General features: G+C 44.7%; 1 protein-coding gene and 1 long non-coding RNA gene across 2 annotated transcripts in view; one reads left to right on the forward strand and one right to left on the reverse strand.

Moving 5' to 3' along the window:
* LRFN2 (leucine rich repeat and fibronectin type III domain containing 2) overlaps positions 1 to 19,021 on the forward strand; it is a 190,990-nt gene extending 171,969 nt beyond the window's left edge. The window contains exons 4-5 of the mRNA XM_072945075.1: positions 8,774 to 8,842; positions 18,883 to 19,021. Coding sequence (XP_072801176.1) covers positions 8,774 to 8,822 — 49 coding nt within the window. The 3' untranslated portion in view covers positions 8,823 to 8,842; positions 18,883 to 19,021. The remainder of the gene's footprint in view (positions 1 to 8,773; positions 8,843 to 18,882) is intronic.
* Positions 5,710 to 6,520, reverse strand: LOC140687700 (uncharacterized). The gene is made up of 2 exons (XR_012062161.1): positions 6,258 to 6,520; positions 5,710 to 6,056 (listed from the first exon to the last, which is right to left on the reverse strand). It is a non-coding gene; the product is annotated as an uncharacterized lncRNA (long non-coding RNA).
* Positions 19,022 to 19,439: the final 418 nt, after the last annotated feature.

Here is a 19,439-nt window from a genome sequence, read left to right on the forward strand (position 1 = left end):
GGGCAGGAAGGGCAATTGCAAAGAACTGGAGGGTCCTGAGTAGCCCAAGGCAGGAGCAGTTGCTCCTGGGGAGGGGCCATCGGTGGAAGGAGCTGGATTCAGAGTCTGTTTCTCGGCCTCAGTGTCCTTTCCTGTAGAGGATCAATGGTAAGTATAGACTTTGGTAAGCATGCCTGAGGAGCACCATTTAGTTACACAGATCACACATCAGATTGGAAAAGGCAGAATGATAACAGTCATTTTTATTAATGATATGCATCATTGAAAACATTATTATAAATTACAGCATATTAGTGATAATATTAGGTATCTCAGGTGCATAGAATCTCAGGACTCACAAAGCTATTAGAGGCCATTCACTCCAGCCTCCCTCGATGGGTATTAGAATCTCCTGTTCAATACCCATGAAAACTGTTATTAATCTTATTGCAGGCAAGAGTGTGCATGATGAATTTCAGAATTCACCCCAGGCAGAGAGTGGCTCCCTGTATTCCAGGCAGACCAATGCCTGATGGTTACAGCTCCAGATTCCTGGAGGGCCCCAGGCAGAACCATCATTCCTCCCTTCATGAGAAATCCAGAGCCCAGACAGAAAGCTCTCAGAGACTGATACGCACAAACAGTGCTAGGAAACTAGCTATACAGCCAGGGCCCTGGATGGGAAAACCTCAGGGGTGGGAGTGCTGTTCCCTTTCTGAATCACCCCTGGTCTTCACAATGCCAAGAGAAGGAAGGAGGCAGAAGAGGGGCGGAAAGCACATGGGAGCTTCTGCAGCCCCTGATGCTCCTTTATGTTCTGAGCCCCACAGCAGCTAGCAGGACCCAAAAGATCTTACTCCAGATTCCCCAGTCCCTGCTCCCCCTTCACTCTTGTCCCCAGTGTGGCATAATGGCCAAAATTTAACAACCAGAGCTCTGGAACGACACCAATGCTGAAACTAAAAACCTCCCATTGGCTTTTCTTTATTCCTGTGGGTTAACAGACTTCTTCCCTTCTAGGGTTTTAAATACTCATGGGAAGACTCTACCTTCCAGATAAATCACCCAGGGAGAGGCAGGCTGTGCAGAGGATGTAGAGGGACACAGAGTGGGCTTGAGTCAGGCAGTGAGCACTTTCCAAGGGTGGTGGGATGAGCCCGGCAGCCCCCTGACCAGTGCTCTCTACCTCCCCTTAGCATCCCGGTCTCCTCCAGCTCAAACAACTTCCAGCTGCTTGAGGTGGGAAGATAAAAACAGGCTCCCAGTTTGGTCTTTACTTCTGAATCATCACATTAGTCCCAACTTCAAGAAAGAATGTTAAGAGAAATATTTCAGTCCATCTGGAGGTCAGAGGGGTTTGGCTGGAGTGTGCATAGATGGATAGGCCCCTCGGGTAGAGTTTATAGTTCACATGCTTCAAGGGGAGCAGCAGGACACGTTGCTGGGGACAGGTGACCCGTGCACATGAAGAGCTTGTTGACAGTAAGTGGGGATGACTGTGGGTCACCCCAGAGGTCTGGGAGGAGGTGGGGAGGACCGTGACAGCAAACAAGTAAAGGGGCCCAATTCTCCCTAGATCTTTACACGTTTAAGTGTTCTGATGAGATCCTACCTTCTGAGGAATCCTGCAAACAGCTTTACGTTCATTCAGCCCTGACCTGTTAGGGAAGCAGAGGCTGTGACTTTTCTTGAGACTTTTCTCTTGAGCTCTATAGCCTTCTATCCTCTCTGAGGTTTATGGAGAGTAGGGGTCAGTTCCAGGCATAAGGAAACAGCATCCTCTTGCCTGAGCCCCCCAGCACCTTTGGTTTGGGTAGAAAACAAGGTGGAGGGAGCCCAGGCAAGGGGATCTGATTCCAGGGGTGGTCAGCCAAGGTTCCTTCCCTGTTTCCAGCCTTGTCTGCAGAATGGTGGTGGATGCAACATAACTGGAGACATTTGAGGTACAAAGTTAGCAGTGGAGTTAGAGAAACTGCAAAACATCTCACTATTACAAATAAATTCTTTCATGTGGATGATCATTCCTTCCATTCCTCACTTAAGATCTCCAATTTATACATTTATTGCTTTCCCCATTTTATAGATTTCCCAGACTGATGATGAAAGTTGTCTGTTTTTTGCTAAGTTCTTATAGAGCTTATGAAGCAGAAGTGGGTCTCAAACTTTAAATCTTCTGACCCCACAACTGGGGGTTCCTTCACCCCACAACCCCAGCAGTCAGCCATCACAATGAGGTTTGGATGCCACAACAGGAAAGAAGGCAGCCAGAGGCAGGAAAGGCCAGAGCCACACCAGCAGGTCTTGAAGAGGTGGACAAAGGCTTTGGAGCCTGGAGGGTAGAGAAATGGGGTGGAGAAGGGCAGCTCTGCCAGGAATTCCCTGTGGACTGGAGGCTCTCTCAGCCCTCTGGGGCCAGTCCAGCTCGGACAGACATCAGAAACCATCATCCCCTGAGGGCTAAGTAAGAAAGAAGGTGAGAGGGGTACCGGCAAGGATGAGTAAGGAAGGGGCGAGGGGCAGAATCAGAGGAGCAGCTGCGAGGACACAGCTGTGCAGGTCCAAGGTGTGCATCCAGCTCACCCACTGTCCACATCTAGAAGAGGGGAAGGAGCAGAGGACTGGGGTGGAGCTGCACATGGAGTGTCCTCATCGGCCCTCTATCTAGTGAAGCCAGGAGGCCAGCAGGACCCGCCCAGTGTTGTCGTTTTCAGGATTTGAGGGTTTGTGCTGTTTGCTTTGAGGCTCTGGTTAAAAACTAGTCTGGTAAAGACTCTTGATCCCATGTAGCAAGAGAAACATGTTGGAAAATCATGGCTATGTCTAAATCTTCATTTCGAGGTCTGGTGAAGGAAGAAAGAGCTGGCTTCTCCAGGAATGCTGGAGGCATTGGGGCACAGCTCCACCATCAGATCCCCTTGTCTCAGGTCTCCACTAGGGGCTGGCTGGAGACTAAATGAGTGGAGAATGAGGAAAGGTGATGAGCCCCAAACCTTACAGATTTTTCCACGTGCACTGACCTGCCAGATCCTGTCTCTGGGAGGAGGGCTGTTGCACAGAAAGGTCTTTCAAAAGTTTTATGGAATTTGGGTTGGCTGTGAACCAGCTAGGGGAGGATGGACTCAGGACTCTTTCCTTTTGGCTGTAAGCACCATAAATAGGAAAACTCTTGACAGGATACAAGCAACTGTCCAAGCAGGAAAGAGGGGACTAGCGTTATTTACCAAACAGTATAAGCATCTCATATCTTTCATGTGTTATTCCTCATAATCCTCACCTATCCTGTTGATGCAGGGGTTAGATCATCCATTTTCTCCCTGAGAAAACTGAGACCCAGAGACATGACTTGCTATGGGTCATATAATTAGGAGGAGGGCTGGGTAATCTGGTAACTGGAGTTGCCCCAAAACCTATGGAATAGCAAAGAACATTGGAATTTCAGCAAATTTTCCGGAAGGTATCATCACATGTGAGCAATGAGGGTTAAGAGTGAATATAACATTTAAAAGCAGAGGACATAGAGAAATGCACTGAGCAAACAGTGACTTCTCTGTGCCAGTCCCGGTGCCTCCTAAGAGTCCTTAAACTTTATCCTAACAAAGTGAGCATTAAATAATCCCCAGATCCCTGGGGGGTTTTTGGTTTGTTTTTGCTTTCTGTAGTGTGAGGGTCCGAGAGAGGGGAGGAGTACTATAGCCACAAGTCAAGTGCACTGCGTACCCTCTCCCTCAAGGAAGTTGGGTCTTTTGCCCATTTCAGTATCCTCATCTGTAAAATGGCCACAGTGTCTCTCTACCACCAAGGAGTACTGGGTTTGTTAATCACAGAGCTCTATATAGCTACAAATAACCCATCAGACTTGAGAAGTCACCAATTCATGATTAATGACATGGATCAATGACAACATTGTTATAAATTGTAAGACATTAATGATTATTAAATGCATATCAGGCCCACAGCCTCAGAGCTGAGGAGATCAGAGGTCTCCAAATCAGCTCTCCACACATCAATATCCCTTCCAGACAGTATTATTCTGATTAAAAATAATTCAATAGTTCAATTCATAAGTCCTCCAAGGAAGAGAACAGATGAAGAACACATGAACCATGCCCTGTGCTTCAGTGAGCTCCAGGTTTGTACAGACTCTACCATTCCTGCTCCTCAGAAGACAATTTGCAGAATACTCTGTGGTCACCACTGGGGTAGAAAAACACAGAAGCAGGGCCCCACATGGGGGGTCTTAGGGATGTCTATTCTCTTGCCAAGTCAGCTCTGGTCTCCATGGCACACAGGGAAACAGGAAGGGGAGAGGGAACAGGGGCACCAGGCAACCTCTGAGGTCCCATTAAGTGGATGTTTCCTGTTCCAGGACTCTCACTCCCAATTGTGAGATTCAGGAAAGTTGCCCCCACTTCCCAGGGACACAGCATAAGCCAATGATGGGATAACCATACCCTCCCATTCCCACTCTAATGAGGACAACAACCCCCTCCCACCAGCCATTTGTTCCTGTACAATTCTTCCTTTATCCTCAATCAAGGATTAAAAGAACAAAGTTATAAAAATAGTAACTAATAAAATCCCAGGACCTCAATATGAATCACTATTTACCAGCTCCTACATCCTTCCGCATAACCTAATGTTCTCGTGGATAAATTTGTTCCTTTAGTTCCTGCCTTATTACAATGCAAATACTCAGAAAACTCTGCCAGGTGTCTAGTAAACCAGCTGGTGCCAGGTCCCTAGCCGAGACAGTGATGAGTTTTATTCAAAGTGGGGAGGTAGGAGGACCAGGAGCACTCCTTATAACAGCCTTCCCACCTGCCCTTCTTTGCCCATTTTCCTGTGGCACAAACACCATCCACCTGGTTTTGGTGGGGAGAATAAAAGGGATCCAACTTTACCTGAGTCTTTACCCCTGATTCATCACGCCAATCACAAGCCCAGCAGCCAAGAAGGACATGAAGCTTTTATTAAGATTTTCCACTTGCCCTGTGGTCTGAGAGGCTTTATGGGTGCCTGGGTGACTGGCCAGGCCCCTTGAGCCCCCAGGCCTCCCTCACTGAAAGGCAGATTCGAGGAACAAGATATTGCACAAAAGAGGGAGAATATACCCCTATGAAGAGCCAAGTTTCCATGTTGATGGTAAATGGGAAAGCCTTTGGGTCAGAGCAGAGCTCTGGGACAAAAAGGAAAAAGAAGAGTGATGAAGGGAAGGGCCCCAGCCCAACCCCCTCCATCAAGGGTCATGTGAACCTTGACCTTGGAAAGAACCCTAACTCTTGAAGGCTTGGTTTTCTTCTGCTGCCTGAAATTCAAATCTCATTCCTGAAGGTAGAGTACAGAATATCTGGAAGGGTAAGGGTGTGGGCAGTGCAGGGAACAAAAGTCCCAGGTCCTCCAAGCAGTTCCTTTACCAGATAGCTAATGCCACAGCAGAGGCAGGGAAGGAGGGAGCCCAGAGAAGGTCCATCGGAGTGGGGACTCCTGAAGGGTGCTTCCTAGTTCCTAGAAGATGGTGGTGTGGACAAAGGGCCTGACTCCATGCTTTTTGCTATGCCTTGACCGATGGACCCATCCTGTGGAAGTAAAAAGGAAATCAGGTGAAATTTAGTGCATAGAGAGGCTGGGTGGTGGGGAGTGGGAAGAACAAAGTTAACATTACAATAAGCAAGTCTTAGCACATCTGTTTTCAAGAGACATTCCCGTAATCACTTCCATTCTCACCAAGACTCTGAATTAGCATTTTTATTTTGTCACTTCCCAGGTGAGAGGACATACTCATGACAGGGTTAGTGTATTTTCCACGATCACACAGAGCTTACACGGAAGTCCTTGGACTTGAGAATAAGATCCCTGGCCCCAAGTCTCTAGTTCACCAATCATAACAGGAAGGGAGGTGAGAAACGGAACCAAAAAGCCAGGAAAAATACCCTCAAACCCTGGGTAAGAGGCTGGCAGGGCGCACATTGTTGGTTTTGGGATGGGAGGGCAGCTCCGCCAGGCAGGTTGTTCTCCGAGTCCCAGGTTCCTTCCTGGCATTCAGGGGGCTCTCCTCCTTAGGATGGGAGAGTGGACTCCTGCGAGAGAGAAAACACAAAGGTACAGGGAGAACTGTGCGGGTGAGGCCCGAAGCAAGAGGGAAGGGGCTCGGGAGGGGCTTCGGGGCCCTATCAACCACCGCCCGTCTCCCGTCTCCTGGCTGGACAGGAGCGCCTGGCCCCGAGGAGGCCAGGGCAGTGGCCCTGAGAGACCCTCAGGCCGCAGTATCTGCAACCGACCTAGGGTGAGGGAAAGGGTGCCCAGTTCTTCACAGCCTGGGCCTCGAGGGTTTTCCTGCATCCTTACAGAAGTTCTGATCCTCCTAGACCGGGGACCCTCATTAGGCTGTTCCTTAACTAAGTCTGGGTCCGGCCACCTGGGAGAAAATAAGCAACTGTGCTCCGCGAAATTAACGGCTCCCAACTGCTTGGCCTCCAGCCGTTGGCCACGCCCACCACCCCACCCTCCTGCCAGGCCTCCTCCAATCAGAGGCCCTCCTCCCTCCGCCCCGCCTTAACGGTGTGTATAGGGGAGGGGTAGGCGGGAGGTTCTGTGCGCTTTCCAGAACGGTCCACAGTTTCTGACAGGTCCTAGACCAGACTTCCCAGACAGGAGTCGGGGAAGAGGTCCCCTGGACTCCGTGGAGTTTGGAGGCTTCCGGGGAACCTCTCAGCCTCGAATGGCCCAAGCACTGTGGGTAGGTGTTGGAGTGGGGGTGGGGGACGTGTGGGAGGGGACGGTGAGTCCCAGGCCTTCCAGAATGTACGTAGGCCACAGCATGGTGTCTGAGGGCAGTGGCTCTGGCTTTGTATTTAGCAGACCATCGAATCACATCGATAATGTGATACCTGTGATCCGGAGGCACCACCCAGAAGGCCCTTGGCCTGAGGCCTCATAAGAGTTAGGGGCAGAGCTGCAATTCAGACCCTCCTAATGACAACTTCTGACCTTTCCCACCACCTGGAGGCCTCTCACTATAAAGAAAATTTTAACCAGCCTCAGGCAGCTCTTGGGGACCCAGACTCATATAGGAGACTGGAGGGTTTGCCCTGATCCCCTGCTTCTGTGTGCCCCTGCTGCAGGGCTTTGAGGACCGTGGTTCTCACTCAGAGCCTAGGCATCCAGGATCCACCAATGGGAAAAGGTTGCTGAGCAGATGAGGATGCCTCTGACCAATGAGAAGAGAAAAACGTCTCAGAGGCTAATAGGAAGAGACCCATGTGTTAATATTTATTGGGCGCTTTTGAAAGACTCAGTCCTGAAAAGTTCAAAAGCCATCATTATATTTGAGCACCCCATATTACTTATTTAAAAACTGAAATAGAATTCACATAACAAAGCTCATCTTTTTAACCATTATAAAATGTACAATTCAGTGGCTTTTAGGGCATTCACAATGTTATGCAACCATTACCGCTATTTAATTCCAGAACATTTTATCACCTCTCTCCCAAAGGAGACCCATACACATTAAGCAGTTACTCCCCATTCTCCACTCCCCTTAGCTCCTGGCAACCACTAATCAGCTTTCTGTTTTGTTGGATTTGCCTATTCTAGATGTTTTATGTAAATAGAGTCGCACAATATATAACCTTTTGTGTCTGGCTTCTTTTACTTTTCATAATGTTTTCAGGGTTTATCCGTGTTGTAGCATGTATTGGTACTCCATTCTTTTCAAGGCTAAATGTTCCATTGCTCAGATATACCGTATTTCATTTACCCATTCATGGTGATGGACATTTGGATTGTTTCCACCTTTTGGTTATGAATAATTCTGCTATAAACTTTTGTGTATACATGTTTTTTGTTTGAACGTATGTTTTCAGTTCTCTCGACTATATACCTAGGAGTAGAATTGCTGGGTCATATGATAATTCTATGTTTAACTTTCCGAGGGAATGCCAGCATACAGTTGATGAACCATTTTACATTCCTACCAGCAATATATGAGGGTTCCACTTTCTCCACATCCTCATCAACATTTATTTTCATTAAGAAAAAAAATATATATATAGCTATCCTAGTAGGTATGAAGTACTATCTCATTGTGGTTTTTATTTGCATTTCTCTTGCTGTTTGTTTCGTGATTTTTCTGACCTTGTTTTGTAAAGTTTATATCCTTTAACATGTGTGGTCATTAAAGTCTGTTCTGTTAGATTATTGGTCAATTAGTGGTTCATAAGGGCATAAGAAATTTCCCTGAAAGAAAAAATACCTCCCAGTCTTTGCAGATGGAGTGTGTTTGTGTGCGTGTGTGTGTGTGTGTGTGTGTGTTGGGATGTGCATTCAACACTCAGCCAGTCTACATTTCTGCCTACACCTTCACTTCTTCTCCTACAGAGCCTGAAAATCAGCCAGAGGTAAGAGCATAGGGCCTTCTCAGGTCTTTTCTAAGCATGTTCTCAGCCCTGAGTATGTGCATGGCCTTCTAGATTCCCAGAAATGTGTGGCAAATTTTTATAATCCTTATTTATCAAAGCATCTCATTCCCCAGCCTTTCCTCCCAAACCTTTAGGTTAGTCTGTTAGTTTCCTCAGCTGTTATTCCTTGTCTCAGGAAGCAGCACCTAATACATTTGCCTTTAAAAGTTTTGAACCAGTTTTCCCTGGGTAGCTGCCTCAACCCTGGGAATATTCCGAGTTAGGTGAAGCAAGGCAAGCCATTTGAGGCAGGTCTTCAAGGAACCACAAGACAGGTCAAAACAAAAATCACATTTATTTGAGAATAAGGTCTATTTTGTTCCCTCTGGTCCCAGGTACATACTGGGAATGCCAGCTGTTGTCTTCAGGCTGCTGCCAAGCTGAGAAGGGGACATGGGATCAGGGTAAGTTAAAATGTCACAAAGCTCTCTTATCTAGACTTAACTGTTTTTTCTTGATTAATCATTTCTCTGCTTGAGTTAAGATTTTGGTTAGATTCCAGAGTTCTGAAAAAGTTGATTCTCACACTGTTTGCCAGTTAATTCACTGCTTTTGTGGAGAACAAACTTTTGGAGTTTCTACTCCACAATTTTTGCTTTTGTCACCTCCCCATATCCCTTTGAAGTCAGTACATATTAGGAGCTAAGTTCCTGAGAAGTTCAGTGTTCAAGGAACTCCTAAGAGCAAAGATGTGGCCCATCTGAAACTTGAGAGTGTCATTTCCTCCACATTCTCACCAACACATAACATAATCAGTTTTTAAATTCTAGCCGTTGTAGAGTATGTGTAGTAGAGTTTCATTGTGGCTTGAATTTGCATTTCTCTAATGACTACTGATGTTGAGTATCTTCGTGTGCTTATTTGCCATCTATCTTCTTTGGTGGAATGCCTCTTCAAATAGTTTGCCCATTTTCTTATAGATTTGTATGGTTTGTTTTTACTAAGTTTTGAGAGTTTTTATATATTCTGTATATAAGTCCTTTGTCAGAAATGTGATTCACAAATATTTTATCCCAGCCTGTAGCTTGTGTGATGCTATTTGTAGGTTTTCCAAAGATATTCTTTATCAGGTTCGGGAGGTTCCCTTCCATCCTTACTTTGCTTAGAATTTTTTATCAGGAATGGATGTTCATTTTTTTAAAAATGATTTTTCAGAATCCATAGACAGGATCATATAACTTTTACTTTTTGGTTTCTTAATATGGTAAATTATGTTGATTGATTATTTTAAATGCTAAACCAACATTGAATTCTTGGAATAAATCCCACTTGGTCATGACATATTATTCTTTTACTATTTTGTTGAATTTTATTTGCTAATATTTTATTAAGAATTTTTATATCTATGTTTATGACAGATATTAGTCTTTAGTTTTATTTTCTTATGATGTCCTTGCCTGATTTTGTTATCAGGGTTATGCCTAACTTATAAAATGAGTTGGGGAATATTTCCTTCTTTTTAATTTTCTGGAAAAGTTGATGTTAAATAGGTATTATTTCCTCCCTGAACGTTGATAAGGTTCATCAGTGAAGCCACCTGGGTCCAAAGGATTTTTGTTTGAAGGTTTCTAACTACATGTTAAAATTTAAAGATAGACAGAACTATTCAAGTTATCTATTTCTTCTTGCATAAGTTTTGGGAGTTTGTGTCTTTTAATAAATTTGCCCATTTCATTAAGTTGTGAAACTTAATATTCTGCTATTATCTTTTTATTATCCATAAAATCTGTAATAATGCACTTCTGTTATTTTTGATTTTTGATATTAATAATTTGTGTTTTGTCTATTTTTTCCTCGTTAGGCTAGCTGGGAGTTTTTTGATTTGAGACTGTTCTTTTCTGATATGGATGCCTAGTGCTATAAACTTCCCTTTGGATAATGTTTTAGCAGCATCCCACAAATTTGATAATTTTTTGCTTTCATTTTCATTCAGTTATCCTTATTTCCTTTGTCTATTAATGCTAACATTTGTGTCCAGTTCTAGTTGGTTTTAATTAATTGACTTTCTTCTTCATTATGGGTTATATTTTCCTGCCTCTTGGCATGCCAGGTTAATTTTTTTATGAGATATCAGACATTGGGAATCTCAATTTACTAGATTTTGGCTATTTTTGTATTCCTATAAATATTCCTGGGCTTTGTTCTGGAATGCAGTTAAGTTACTTGGAAGCAGTTCAGTCTTTGCTTAAAAAATTTCTCAGAGCAGCGTTTAGTCTAGGGTTAATTATTCCCTGTTTTTGAAGCAAGATCATTCTGAGTACTCTGTATACTTCTACATGAATTATGAGGTTTTCCAGGTCAAATAGCTGGAGCAGACACTGCTCTTGGTTCTGTGAGAGTATCTGACAGTCTTTCCTTTTATCCTTTGAGGAGGTTCTTTCCATGGCTTTGGGTAGTACTATGGTCTCAATATTTGTGTTCTCCCCAAATTCATATGTTGAAATCCTAGCCCCCAAAAGTAATGGTATTAGTAGGTGGGGCACTTGGGAGGGGCTTTAAGTCATGAGGATGGAACTCTCATGAATGAGATTAGTGCCTTTTAAGAGAGGCTCCAGAGAGCTTCCTAGCCGCTTCCACCTTATGAAGGTACAGTGAGAAGTCTGAGAGCAGAGGAGGTCTCCCACTGGACCGTGCAGGCATCCAGATCCAGAACCGTGAGAAATAAACTTCTGTTGTTAGAAGCTTCCCAGTCTTTGATATTTTTTATAGCTGCCTGAATGGATTAAAACATTAGTTAGTTTCTTCATGTATGTTCTGACCAGCATTCAGTTGACTACTTGAGGGGGACCCTCTGGAGCTCTCCTCTCTCCGGTCCTTTGTCCTATGAACTCTGTCTTCCTTGATCTCCTCAGACTCTCAGCTTCTCAAATCAGGGAGTCCATGGGGCTCTGCCTTGCCTCACCCTCCCTGCACTGGGGCCTCGAAGCTCTCTCCAGGGCCTCAGCCGATGCAATGGTAGAGCTCATCTCATTTGTTTTCCAACTCTTCAGGATCACTGTCCTTCGTGGTTTGAAGTCTAGTCTCTTGAAAACCATTGTTTCATGTCTTTTGTTCATATTTTTTTGTTTTAGGTGGCAGGCAGAGTGAAGTCTGTCTTTTCCTCCATCTTTGAAAGGGCATTTAAAATGTTTTCTTTTTATTTCCACTTTTACTGCATTGAGATCAGAGAATTCTGTTTGTAATATTCCTACTATGGAACCTACTTATGTTTCCTTTGTGATATAATATATGATCATTTTCAATGAATCTTTCATGTCTGCTGGAGAAGAAAGTATATTTTTTATTAAAGGGTGCAGCATTTAATACATATTTATGAAATCTAATTTATGATTCATGTTGGTTAAGTCTTCCCTGTTCATACTTATTTTTTGTTCATGTTCCCTTCTCGTCCTGAGAGCAGTGTGTAAAACTATCCTATCATTATTGTTCCATCTATTTATCTTTGTTTTGCTATAATTTCTATTTTATAAATAGATGGTTTCTGTCTAATCTGGTGCATAGATAGTAATAACTGATCAATTTTATTGTATTGTAGATTGTGGCTTTTTACATTATAATGTTTTTATTTCTCTTGGTTTTTTGGGTTTTTTTTTTTTTTGCCTACATTCTGCATTTTCTAATACTAGGCTTACCCTTGTTTTAGAGTTGTTCTGTTTACCTGGCATAACTTTTCCCATTCCCTTTCAAGTTTTTAGCCTTTGAATCACTTTGTTTCAAATGTTTCTCCTATATATGGAAGAGATCAGAGTTTTCCTTTGTAAGATATTTTAAAAATATATATCTTATATTAGGCAAGTTAATCTCCTTTACATTTATTGATATGACTAATATATGGATGTCAGTTCTTTGTAACATTTTATATTATAATTAGTCTATGTATTATGTTATGTTTACTTTGTTTCTGTATATGGCTCCTTTGTTTTTTTTAATACAAAATTCTTTGATATTTATAAAAGTATACATTTTGACCTCATAGTTTCCTTTGCATTGCCATCTTTTAAAGTATCCTCCTCCTCCTTTTTCCTTACTTAACCTTTTACTATCTGGACTGTCAATTCTAAATGGTAGATTCCTACTGTTCCCTGTGCAACAGTGATCTTATTCTACTTTCTTTTTTCTGTCTTCCTTCTTAGCTCAAATTTTAAGTTGCGTTTTTTTCTATATCAGAGCATATGAAATTTACAAACTATTTTCCCCCTTTGCTCATGATCCTTGTTTAAATTTTAGATCTGCATGCTTTAGATTCACTTTAAGTACACTACATCCTCCATCATTCTTTTGCCAAGGATCCCCCCAGTCATCTCTTGATCAAATAGAATTCATCCTCTAACAGGTTATCCAAGAAGGGCTCATGTGCACAGATTCTTTCACTCTTTGTATATATAATTTATTTTTCCATAGCCTTGATATTGAATGACAGCTTTGTTGCATATAAAATCTGTGGTTCACAATTTGTTTCCTTTCTTTTGGTTACCTGAAAATAATGTTCCATTCTTGCCTTGCTTTGCAGATTGCTCTTGAATATCCTGATGCCAATAGAATTTTCATACTCTTGTAGGTATTATGGGTATTGTGTCTAGAGGCCTTGAGTATGGCTTCTTTTGCCTTTAAAGTCTAATCATTTTATCATCTGTGTCTCTGAGTTGATTATTCTCAGTCAATTTATGCATTCCCTTACATAAATTTAGGTTTTCTCTTATTTCTATAAAAGATTCTTGAATTTTGTTTTAAAAATATTAGTTTTATTCTGTTGTTCCCTTTAACTTTCAGGGTTACCAGTGTTTTTGAACATGATAAAAGACGTGGAATATAATAGAAAAGTGGAGGAACTTGGTTTAGATAGGACCACAGATAGTTCATTTATGTCATGGGCAGGGAAACGGGGGGAGTGGATGTGGATGCTGACAGGTGGTGCCTAAAGAAATGCTCTCCTAATTGCTTTGACGTTTTCAGTGGTGAGGAAGCAAAACCTAAGCTCTCTCTAATTCCCCTCACCTGACAAAAAGGAAAGAGATGAGTGCATTTGCCAAATTTAAATTTGTGTTCTGAATGTAAGTTATTTACCAAAATCTGTGAGTGATGTTCTAGAAGGAGCTCAGAGAACAGTCAGTCCCTGACCCTTCTACCTAGTGGAACGCCCAGAGCTACTTGCTCCTGGGATTTGTTCACATCCACAGGGATTGAAGACAGCATTGATGGGGCATGTGAACCAAGGGAGAGGCCAGACAATCCAGAGGACTGTGTGGGAGGTGGTGGGGTCCTGCCCTATATTGCTTTAGGAGCAGTGAGAGAAAACACAGGGACGTGGACTTTGAGTGAGTATAGGAAAGAACTTTCAAGGACTGGGTGAAGATGTGTGAGGTAGTGAATCCTCTCTCCCGGGGAGTGCACATACAGTAGCTGAATATCATGATGTCGGGGATGTTGGGTTAGAGATTTGGTCCACAGGGTAATTGCCAGATGATCTCCATAGCAACTCCAAGTTGACTGTTCATCTTCTCTCTATATCTGAATGCTCTTTGTCAACAGCTCTTGTCCACTCTACCTTCAACATATATTCAGAACCTAGTCATTTCTAACTTCCTGCATCTGAAGTGCCCTGGACCAGACAACGTTTTCTCTCTCCTGAATTATTTCATAGTCTTCCAGATGATCTCTCTGTTTCCTTCTTGGCACCCCTATTCTTCTACCCCAATCTATTCTCAAAACATCAGTCTCAAAACCTCTTAAATTATAAGGCAGGCAGTGTCACTCCTGTGTGTCAAACTCCATGTTCCCCAAGTCCTAATAATGTCCTACATGGTCGCATGTGATCTGCCCCTCTCCTCACCCACCTCTGACCTCATCCTCAACAGCGCCCCTCCTTGCCTGGTGCTCCCCACTTACACGGGCCCCCTGGCTGTTCCTCAGAGGTGCCAGACATGCTGTCTCTGCCTTCAAAGGGCCCTAGCAATTTCTTCTTCCTAGAATACTTCTGCCTCAGATATTTAGAGGGCTCACTTTTTTCTACTTTCTCCTTAGATTTCATTACTATTCAAAGAGGCTCTGCCTGTCCTTTAGAAAAAAGCACTCCCATCCTTTTACCTTCCTTTATTTTTCACAATAGTACTTACCACCCACATATGATATTTTTAATTATTTGTTTATATTCTGACTGCCTTGCCTGACAATGGCTTTGTCTGTTTCTTCATTGCTGAATTCTCAGTGTCTAGAAGGGACCTAGAACAGAACCAGTGCTCAAGAAATATTTGTGAAAGGAAAGAATAAGTGAATAGATGTGATAGTGTTTTCATAGGGGTGTAGGACAATGTGACAGTCAGCCAGGACTTGTCTCCTTCCTCCTGGAGGAAAGGGAAGGACCAACGGTTTTATAACTTGATGGGGCTTTAAAATCTTACTGTGTTCCAGTTCCAGCAGAGATGCAGCAAACGCATGGCAGCCTCTGTCTCCCACTGACTGTGAAACCTGGGCAGAGAGCACCATACAGCTATTTGAAGTCTCTGAACAATAAGTATCAGCAAGTGGATTAAGGGGTGGGTGGAATGAGGATTCCAAGTACTACCAAACTTGTAGTGAATTGAGCCTCTTTTTCCCTTGGGCCTCCCCTGAGCAGAACTTAGCATGGCCTGAAAGTGAGTGCTTGGTGCAGAAAGAGAGAGAGATAGGAAGGAGACCCTCTGATTCTGGTTAGAGCAGTGAAATAAAGGACTCCTAAAGTTTAAAGCATGGGGAGGGATCCCTAAGTTTCCCTTTCTTTTTTTTTCCCCAGCCTCATGTCCCAGCCACCAGGGAGTCCATGGCAGCTGACGTGGCTGTCAACATACAAAGGATGGCCAGGCCTCTAAGGAAGGGAAGCCTGTGCTCTCACCTCACAATGCTCTTTCTTCCTGCTTTGGGGGAGTGTCCCAGCGTTGGGCACCTCAAGGCTCCTGATACCTATCACTCTCACCTGCCACTTTGTAACCCAGATCCATGGATGTGGGACTGCACGTGCTCTTGGGGACCCAGCTGCTGTCATATCTGGGACAAATCAAGAAGCCTGGCTCCAGATCCCCGAAAATATTCTATAGCTGGGCTCTACCCATCACCCCACCTGGGCCCTGAGCTCCTCAGATGAGCTGAGCCCAGCCTGCTGGACCGAAGTACAGAGGGCAGAGACAATGAGCCACTGGCCTTTTAGAAATTGTCATGATCCCTGGGTCAACTGTGACTTCTGGGTATGGGGAGTAGGGTTAAGCTGGAGCTTAAGGAGAGGCAGGCAGAGGAGGAGCTCTGAGATCTGGCCTTCTAGAATATTCCAAAGAGCATTGGGTGGGCCAAGCCATGGTATCTGTGATGAAAAATAGAAGCCCAGGAGGTGGGGCCCCTGTTAACCTTCCTTGGCCATTCTGAGACTCCATGAGAAGGAAGGTTCTTAGCACTGCAGAAAGGGTTTTATGAGTGGGGAAGGGAGATGCTTGTGTTTCTTTGTACCTGTGCTCTGCCAGTTACTGCTTACTAAGCTCGGGACACAGGATAGGATACCCATATTCCACATGAACAAACTGAGGCACAGAGAGGTTAAACAAACCTCGGTGTCCAAGGTCACAGACTTGGTAAATGACAGGGCTGTGGAAGCCTTAAATGTACACATTTGCCTGTGTTGGAATTGACATATAACACAGACAATTCCTTAATTCCTAAAGTCCTGAATCCTAACACATGCACCCTGAACTTTAAGAAGGCAGAGGCCAGCAGCAGTGTGAGGGAGACATAGAAACCACAACAATTCACTTTCAGTGTCTGGCTGGGTACAAGTCGCCCTGCCATTGTGCTGAGAAGTGGAGAACCAGGCCCAGGCCCATTGAGGTCTTCAGAAGTCTCCCTGTGGAACTTTTTATGCCTCCAGCTGGTCCCCTTGTGTTTGAGGAATACACAGCTTGGGCAAGGATGGATTGGCCAGAGGACCGCCTGGTCCAAGGTGGCTCTCAGCTGAGAGGATTCATGGTGCTTTTGGAGGGTCCCAGACCTACATGCCTCCTGATCTGCATGTGATCACTACTTGAGGGGTGTGGCTGTCCCCCTAGACTGTTCCTGGGCTGGAAGTGGTAAGGTGGAAGGCAGGATGCTGTGGGGAGGGGAGCCCTTCCATCCTATCTGATCTCAGACCTGCCTCCTTAGTGCCCCACGCCTGACCCAGCTATATTTAGAAGCTCAAGTAACTAGATTGACTGGACCAGCTCAGCCCTCTTCCCTTCTGAGAACTCTGGAGGGGCCAATTCCTCATACCTTTTAATCAAGTCTTCCGTTTCTCCAGGCAACCAACACAAAAGGCCTGGGCCCAGCATAGGAGCTGCTTCAGCTCCAACACACAGGTTCTCTTTTCTGTTCTGCATTCTTCCAGGCTGGGTAATTACAGATCTGTCTCAGAGGCATTCTGTTTCTTAGCATCGGCTGCCAGTTTGTGTTAAGCTGGTCTCGCCACTTCTAGCTGGTGTTTCGCTGCAGAGTACTGTCTCCCAGCACACGGCCGTCCGTGGTCTGCACCCTGTATGGATGCCTTCATGTGCACACTAGTACACAACAGCGTGTGCCCTCTACATGCCAGGCCAAGCTGGTCCAGGTTCAGGGCCCACCACGGTGAATAGAGGGCAAGATCGCTGTGCCCCTGGAGTTTCCATCTTAGTGGCAGAAATTGTAAACCATGAACATGTCAGGTAGTGAGAAATGCTGAAGGAATTTCAGAGAAGGGGAGTGGCTGGCTCCGGTGGCTACTTTATTTTTTATGGGGTGGGCCGGAGACAGGTGCATTCATGTTTGTGCAATTCTAATGATTACAATGAAAGCAAACACTTTAAAAGTTTCCCCTGTGCTTCAGCCTCTGTCCTATATTCTTATGTTAACTAACTTAATCCTCACAACAATCTCACATGGTTATTGCATGAGTTCCTTACACAAATTACCACAAACTGGGCGGCTTAAAACAACAGAAATGCATTCTTTCACGGTTTTAGAGGCCAGATGTCCAACATCAGGGTGTCATCAGCACTGGTGCCCTCTGGAGTCTTAAAGGGAGAATCTATTCCAGGCCTCTCTCCTATTTCAGGTGGCTGCCAGCAATCTTTGACACTCCTTGGCTTGTGACTGCACTCCAGTTCCTCCCTCTGTCTTCACATGGCCTTTCCACCTGTGTGCCTCCGTCTCTTCTCTTTTTCTGTGTCTTAAAGGATAGTCCTCATTGGATTTAGGGCCACACTAATGCAGGATGGTCTCATTCAGAGATCCAATGGCTACTTTAGATAGTGTCATCAGGCTGCGCCTCTCCCAGGAGACATGGAATTCAGAAGGCCAAGCATTCTAGGCAAGGGGAACAGCAGAGACAGAAGCCCTACTTGGGAATGAGCATGCTGTGTTTGTAGCTGGAGAGCAGTAGCAGGGCTCAGGAGGGAGGGATGGTAGGATCTGAGGTCAGAGATATCAACAGGGGCCTGGTCTAAAGAGTTCAAGGTGCCAGACCTTGGACTCTGCAGTCACATTTCCTGGGCCCAGTTCCCTACTTGCCCACTTAATAGCTATGTGACCTTGAGCAAGTTACTTAACCACTCGGGTCTCTGGGGGCAGGAGTAATGTCAGTACCTCCTTCTGAGTCATTGTGATGATCAAATAAGTTAACATATATAAAAGGCTTAGAACACTGCCTGGCACATAGTAGGTGCCATGTGTATATGTGTCAGCTGTTCTTGTTTAATGTTTGCTATTATGACCAGCTTTATTGTCGTTATAAAAAAGGGGCTTGGATTTTAAGAGGTGTGTGTTTGTCTGCTGAGACAAGTTCTGGACTGAAAGTTAGGAGAGACCTGAATCTTACTCCTTGTTCCATCTTCAAGTCCCTGAATATCCAGTCCCTATAAGAGGGTACCGGGGCAGTCCTCTGGGACCCCTGCTAAGCAGATGAACAAGGAGTTGGTTCTAAAGGGTAAGGTCTTAATAAGAAGATAAGGTTGTTACGCAGGGAGTAACACCCCCTGAGTCTTATCAAGGGAGTGTCATGGGCTAGCTAGAACTCAAAAGGACACGTCTGTCATCTGGAGCAGGAAAAGGAGGAAAGCAAAGAAATGAGGGAGTAGGCCCGGGCCTGGAGGAGACTGGACAGTAAGGCTACTTCCTGGAAGCCTCTTTATCGCTTTGGCCTCACCAAGCACTATGGAGATGGCTGGGATAAAGGCATTAAAGGCCCAAGGTCACGCTGGCACTGGGCTTGTGGCAGGCCGCCGCCTTATTTCTTTCAAGTGCCTAATGAAGCAGTTGGTTGAGATGGTTAATAAACTTTTTTCTAGCTACTCTTCTCAAAACTCCCATGGGAGGCTGAACTGTTTGGGACTCGGGGGTATAAGGAGAGCATCTAGAGGTGGGGGACCTCTTTGGTGATGAGCCCTGGGTTGACCTTTGGTTTCATCTTTGCCAGGGGCAGGTGCAGAAGGAACTGCTGTGTGGGGCTGGCTCGGGGCCCCCCTGTGACCAGACCTCTCAGGTGTGTAGTTAGCCGTCAGAAATGCCTGCCTCTCCCCATCTAGATGACCAGAGGCATCGACAAGTTCTGCTTATTTACAAACACACATTCGCACCCCACAGTGCATGGGCTTCTGAAAATGTACAGGTAAGTCAAATTTTTGCAAATCTGATTCTGTTCAATGCACTTTGGTTGCTTACTGTTTAAAGAAGCCCTGTTGCAAATCCTCTTGTGAAGTAAGTAGCTCTCCTCCAATAAATATCAATGTTCATATTTCAGGCTTTCAAATATGGGAGTCCCATCTGTTCAAGTATGTCTGTGTGTGTCTGTCTATGTGTCTCTGTGTGTGTGTGTCTGTGTGTATGTGTGTCGACATTCACTCTAGTGCATAAAAAGATCCACGAATACGAAGGGTTCCTTTCTCTTCCCAGCTTTGTTGTGATATGTTGCTGGAAAAAGACACACTGTTCCAGCAAAGGGCAGCCCCCAAGCGGCTCAGATCTCTGTCTGAG

The sequence above is a fragment of the Vicugna pacos genome, chromosome 20 (genome assembly GCF_048564905.1).
Source record: "Vicugna pacos chromosome 20, VicPac4, whole genome shotgun sequence".
Taxonomy (NCBI): domain Eukaryota; kingdom Metazoa; phylum Chordata; class Mammalia; order Artiodactyla; family Camelidae; genus Vicugna; species Vicugna pacos.